This window comes from Nansenia antarctica, assembly GCF_963989245.1.
Source record: "Nansenia antarctica genome assembly, chromosome: 4".
Taxonomy (NCBI): Eukaryota; Metazoa; Chordata; class Actinopteri; order Argentiniformes; family Microstomatidae; genus Nansenia; species Nansenia antarctica.
In genome coordinates, this window is record NC_137689.1 from 50,895,837 (window position 1) to 50,902,640 (window position 6,804).

At 40.6% G+C, this 6,804-nt stretch overlaps 1 protein-coding gene across 2 annotated transcripts; it reads right to left on the reverse strand.

Annotated features, from left to right (window-relative positions):
- Window positions 1-496: 496 nt before the first annotated feature.
- On the reverse strand, window positions 497-4,426 carry otpa (orthopedia homeobox a; the record flags this gene model as incomplete). Of its 2 annotated transcripts, none has more annotated exons than XM_080528394.1 (3): window positions 497-1,006; window positions 3,435-3,832; window positions 4,390-4,426. In XM_080528394.1, the coding sequence occupies 3 exons, from the start codon at window positions 4,424-4,426 to the stop codon at window positions 497-499; spliced, it is 945 nt and encodes a 314-aa protein (XP_080384520.1). The 2 variants fall into 2 exon arrangements, with proteins under 2 accessions (XP_080384520.1, XP_080384519.1); XM_080528393.1 differs by having other exon boundaries at window positions 4,351-4,426.
- Between the last annotated feature and the right edge of the window lie 2,378 nt (window positions 4,427-6,804).

A 6,804-nucleotide genomic window follows, 5' to 3' on the forward strand; every position in this document is an offset into this window, starting at 1 on the left:
CCATTGGCCTGTGGAAAACTGTCAGAAACTCACCGATAGTAAATATCAGCCTAGTATGATACAGACGAGGGCCGTGAAACCAACGAGTAAACAATTAGTCAAGATAAAATAAATAATATATTATAAATAATAATAATAGTTAATTTATTAATTAATGAATACATACATAAATAATGTCATAAATAATGTAATCGATACATGCAAATTATTAAATAATAAATAGCCTAGGCCCTGTGATACATATTTGACCATAACATAGCCTAAAAGTGAACGTTTTCCGTTTAAATTGTTTGGTTTCGGTTGTCTTGATTGCCAAAATTGGTGAATATGAATGTTGTTCTGCGTTTTTGCTTGCATGGAGACATTCACATCCTTTGGGTTTTTCCGTTGGAGGCCTATAGGCTATACTGTTGGGTTGTATGTGTCCAACAATAACAACAACAAAAAGAATAGAGACGATGAAGCTAAAGAAAAGCGCCTCTTCGATCGGTTAGACCTAAGTGAAACTCATGGACACTGTGTGCTCCAGCGCTTTGCGTCGCAGCGAGGCGATGCTGGTCCCTCTCCAGACGTCACTGTCCGGGGAATTACAGAGCTGGGGCGACCCGTTCACGTTGTTCGGACCAGAGAGGGAGGCTTGCACCATCCCGGGGAAAGTAGGCTGATAGAGATGTGACTGAAGCCCAGAACCGTTCGAGGACATGTTGGATAGACCCATGGAGTTGGTAGGCGGCCCACCGATGCTGCACTGGGACAGCGACTGCATCTGTTGACGGCCCATAGGGAGCTGGAGCTGGGAGACACCGGGCATCCCTGCCGTGGCCCAGCGGGTGTCGTTGGCGTGGAAAGAGCACAGGCTGTCGTTCATGGCTGCGGCGGCTGCGGCGGCAGAGGGAAACTGCTGTAAGCCGTGGTGATGGGTCGGCAACAGAGTCCCCGGAGAACGGAACACGTTTGTGGTCTTCTTGCGTTTCTTCCACTTGGCGCGTCGGTTCTGGAACCAAACCTGGCGTCAGAAGAAGAGAGATAGGGCTATGTTAGGAGCAGTGTCACCATACACACTGGTGTGTCTGCTTTAGTCCTATACATATTTACATTTCTAGATATTTAGATCAGGCCTACTTAAATTTGGCCTGAAATTCACTCAAATAATAGTTAATGTTGTGATGGATGTCATGAAATGTATTATTAAAAGACAAATGTTTCTAAAAAAAAATGTGTGCCTGTATTTTTTAGGCTAGAAACATTACATGTGTGCATTTACTCTACAAAGTTCACGAAATTGACATTAACACAGCCTTTGCAAAACAACAAAATGAAAGCCTATATTTTAAGGGGTTATTGATATGAGCAGTCTTCGGTTGTAAATGGCAGGAGCGGTATTTATTCAGCAGGTCCTTGAGAGTTTATATATAGATCTCATAGTAACCAAGCGCCGATGATTAATGTGAAGATTTGGTTGAGAAACTGGGGCGTCGTATTAAGAGCCCCAATCTCACTCTCTCTCTATCTCTCTCTCTCTCTCTCCCTCCCCGTGCAGTCATCCGTGAAATCCAGCCTCAAATGCATTACACTTCAAAGGAAAGAAACTGCAATTTCTCATTCCGTTTAAAAGATAGAGTATACTTTCAGCGCGTCCGCCATTAAGACGTGGAACCTGACAGGCCCATTTCACAAGAGAACAGCGCGCGCTGCGCCTCTCACTCGAAACATTGGACTTTTTTTTACCCGGGGCCCGGGGGCCAGTATTATCATTGTCGATGAGCTTTAACGGTCGTCATTTTGCTAATTCTTATTTTATGTTAATAACATATTGAAACTGAATTGGACCATGCAATAATGATGATTAGCATGGTTATTATTTCACATGTGAACGACTCATATACATTTTTCATTTCTAGTTAATAAGCCCCGTCGCAATAAATAGGCCTACGATGAAATCTGAAATTGGTTGATAATAATGACATTTGGTTATATTGGTTGGTTATATTATAGGTTAGTGAAATTGCTATTCATGCATAGACCTATAGAACGATCATACATTAGATGTGGACCAGAAATAAATGCAATGTCGAGCTATTCTTGAATTAATCTCGTTCGCTATTTTGGCAAGCCATGGAATGCGACCGACAAAAAAGTCACCATTACCATTGGTCAATTTATCTCCATGCTATGTCAACTATATCAATATATGAAAAATATTAATATGAAAGTAATTACAGTAGCCTAAGTAGTAAAAAGCATTTAATTGTAGGGGGTATAATAAAGCTCGAATCATCATTTCCATTCCCGTACGCATGACAACGCACGAATAGGCCTGCAGTCCTATTTGAACATAAAACGAAATATTATTAGATTTAGAAGATCAAAGTCATGGCCTAATAAAATACCCCTTAGCCTAATATTTAATTTTGCTCAGTCACAGTTGTATTCCCTGTATTTGTTTACAATGCGTAAAACCTATAATTCAGGCATGTGATAGTGAAATGTTTATTTGAACACAAAGTAGAATATTTGACAATTTGACAACCTCTTGATGGTAATGCTCATGACATTTCAGTGGAAGTGCACATTTTAAAGGTGCAAATATTGTTTAACCCTAACCCTATTTTCAATTAACTTGTTTTTTTTCTGATTCTAATTCCTAGGCCTAATTCCTATTTGTAATTTCTAGTTTCAATATCTGAACTGTTAATATTATTTTTCTTGTCCTCCGTCCTAGTCTATGGTAAGCACAGTAAGAAAGCGTTATTTTTCGCATAATTCTCGAGTCACGAAAACTTGAACGCGAATCGGCCGACAGCTTTGTCTAAATTTCTCCGTCTAAATTTCAGCACCATGGAGAGCTCTCCGACGCAGTTCAGAAGACAAACGTGTTGTAATTTTCAGACTTATACGAACCGAAATATGACCAAAGAAAAGTATAGGCCTAAGTATAGGCCTGTGCAGTAGCCTACTGTAATCCTAGCAGAAATGTGGTTGTGTCGAGAGTAAACAATAAGGCGTGGTTTCATTGCAGGATATGATTTAACTTCTAATTAAATTCGAGGTTTTGATTATGATACAATTCTTAATGGGGTTTCACTCAATAGGATGCACATGCTAGGCTATTTCGACACTTTCAATACACATCTCACACATTCGTAAGCCTTGTTATGCTAATCATGTATAGGCTTGAACTCTTTAGACAGTATGCTACATGAGATATGTTCATTTCATTCTGTAGGCTAAAAACGAGGGCTTCATATTGCCCTTTTAGGCCGTGACTATTTAATTAATGTGTTAAGTGTTTTTGTATTGTGTGACAGGTTGAACGTATATTGTTTTGTTGGTAAAGCGACCCATCTAAATTAACACATATTATTATATTATACCTTTATTAGAACATGTCTTATGTTTTGAGTTGTAGCTCATTTTCCAAACACCAACTTTACCTGCACGCGAGATTCCGTTAGAGCGATCCGTAGGGCCAGTTCCTCTCGCATGAAGATGTCTGGGTAATGCGTTTTGGCGAAGCTGCGCTCCAGTTCGTTAAGTTGGGCCGGAGTGAACCGGGTCCGGTGCCGCTTCTGTTTCTGGCTTTGGCTCTGACTGCTGGACTGGTTCGGATTATTCTGCTGCTGTTTCTCCTGCTCTTTATTGTTGACCACTACACCGGAAGGGTTGGATCCACCGTTGTTGATGTCGTCTCCCGGGAGCATCGTCGCCCCTTCCACGTTATCGGAGACCGGGGCTAGCTCGCCAGAGTGGCCAGGGTCAGGTCCCCCGCCGCCCAGCCTGCACTTCAGAGCCTCCCTGTGCCCCAGAAGCTCCGCCGCGGCATCCTTCATCCCTGGATGGACATAACACCGTGTGAGATTTTAAAGTACATATTACATTAACCTTCCCTGTATAATAGGAAAAAAGGACAATGCATATATATCGAAGAACATCATTATATCTGGCTTTTGAAAGTGTCACAAAACTGTGGCAATAGGCTATAGTTTGTCATGCATGCAGAGAGTTTATCAAACATTTGGCATTTTACAAACTTCTCTCTAAAACACAGAACAATCTTAAAATTCAACCACCGAGATGAAAATTACATAGAAAATAAAACAGACAGTAAATGCATTTTACTAACAAGCACACAATAGCATGCACACGACGTAATATCCCCCCTTTAAATGTACTTAATTCCATTCGATCACATCAATATCTTTGAAAACGGTTAAATCAAATTACGCAGTAATATAATAATAATAATTACTTTTTCAATGAATTAGCTCACTTAAATCACATTAAGACAAAACAAGAAACAAATTGACAATTTTCTCTGCTTGATTTAGATTAGAAGTGCCTCCAGCTTACAGTAGAGTTGAAGACCGGAGTTTGGTGATGATAACTCACCGAGGCGAGCATCCAGGAGGTCGGCATGCGATAGCATAGCGCACCGCTCCAGGGCGAAATGCTATTCCAAAAAAACCTCTATGACTTTAACCTATTTAAAAAAAATATATAGCCTAAATGAAAGCAAATTCGGTTTGTGGTTAAAAAGGAGGTTCCTTGCATTATAATGTCCTTTAGAGAAACGGGGAGGCGCTTAACAACTGAATGAACCCATGAGCTTCTTCAAACGAGGACCAATCAGAATTGAAGCCCGAGATATGTCAGCCACCTCGAAACCCCCGCGAGCCAGCCACTCAACATCTCCCATCCAGCCACATTCACGAGTTCATTTCTCCTCATTTCTGTAATTGGGTTTGATTTCAACTCCAAATTATATCCAATAAAATCACCTGATTTAATATCTGTGAAAGCTTCGACCCATTTGAGAAACTCTTGATCACCGCAATATTTGTTTAATTGTGCGTGCTGTTTCTGCCTCTTTCTGCATAATATAGGCCTATTGAGCCAGAGCTTTGAACAACGACCGATTTGTGCACATTAAGACCCTATGGCAATAAACACTATTTTCATAAATAGTGAGATTTCATTTTACACTATACGCGTATAAAACCCGTGTTAAGAGGTCGTTTACACTTTGAGTCAATAAGTGGGTCATGGGTTTATGTTTTCATAGCACGGCCCTTTCTCTTTTTTACCCTGCAATGTCCGTGGATATTTTTAGTTACCCCATGACATTTTCAACTCCTTTAAAACATGTCCAAGTACTGCATTTTTCAGTTGAAGTGAACCTCTTCTAATGTCCCTGATTTCCCAGTCAGCCAACAACAAAGTTTAGATTAGCGATATATTTCTAACCAGAGTAATTTTCAAGATCATTAGGCTTTTATGTAATTAGTGCCAAATCTATAAGCTTTTTATTACGATTATTAGAGCAAAATCAGTATAAATTAGTGGTGATTTACTACTGTTTAGGCTCGACTGTCACGCCAGGAGGGAGTTATTGTAAATGATATGTGAGCAAATTAAGTGCATAATTTGGCGGAAAGTGGAAACTGAGTTGTGGTTGAACATGAGCTGTGACTGTTTCCGTTTGATAAAGGGAGACGGCGGATACCCCCAGAAGGCGTGGAGTGTAAACTGTCGCACTAGAACAGATAAACACGCACACATAATCATGCTTTAAACACTTTGAGCTGGCCAATTGCTTCCATGGTATTGATTTTTCATCCAATCTGCCCAAATTAAGGTTATTCATTTCAGTCAGACAAAGCAGGTAAACAGATCTGTAGTCAGTAAATAAACCACCATTACACCAATTAGCACAATAGCTTCTTGTCACACGCCAAGTTCCCAAAAATATATAAGGACAACATAGCCAACAGACTCTAGACAGCTGTTGGAACCTTTTGTGAAAGCTGGTTCATTTGTTGTGGAGTGAATGGTGCCTTTTTAAAAGTCGCACAAAGGACGCGTCCGAGCGTAAACTTGGGACACTTTTGGGTCCTTTCTCAGTCTGTCCCAGGTTCAATTGGTTCTGCTCATCTTTTATTTGTTGGCAATCTGGTGGCACGACCGACCGAAAAACGCGAGAGAATCTGGGATACTCCAGGGTCAGTGGCAATCCCTCACGCGCTAGCCAGGGTAACTTATTATGCCCGCGACTGAAAATGAGGAAAGAGGGAAGAGTGCGGATTCAATTTGGAAACAATTGTCCGCGCGCTGCGTTTTCATCCGAAATGTCAGAGAACAACGTGCAACGCTGGAGTCGATATGAGTGCGTAATTCAAGATGTCCGGGTTTGTTGTTATTTTCCCATCATTTATTCGAAGGACATGATATATACAACATCAACATGATATAAATATAATATCATTATGATATTATTTGATATGTTAGCATTTTATCTTTGTCAGTTTAGCTTGTCTTGCGTTGTGCGCTGAAACCATAACGATCATTTAAAATCATTACATTGTTTGGTCTTCTCCCCTCGGTCAGAACGGCACCTTCGCGCAGTGATTGATTGCGCGGTTCATTTTACGACTTTTCAATAGCTCACGGCTTTTATAGCTGTACAAACAAAAGTGAATGACTCCTCTCGTGGCGCCAGGTCATATTTAACCTGGGAAACGACGAGGCAGACATATAGCACTCCAACGAGAATACAACTGCACTTTCAGAGATATATCTCACAAGAAATAAAAACATGAATGAAAATGCAGCTTTTGTGCTGAACATGTCCCTATTAAATTGTCTGATCTTTGAGATATCTTGTCTGATCTTTATACTGTGCAGTAAAGGGCAAGCGTAAGGCTTTTTCAAGGCAGATGAAGTGATTTTTCCCTAATAAATAGGTTTTAGATTGTTGCACACAGACAGAAGAGGAAGACAACAGTGCCTGAGAACACATTGGCTGCC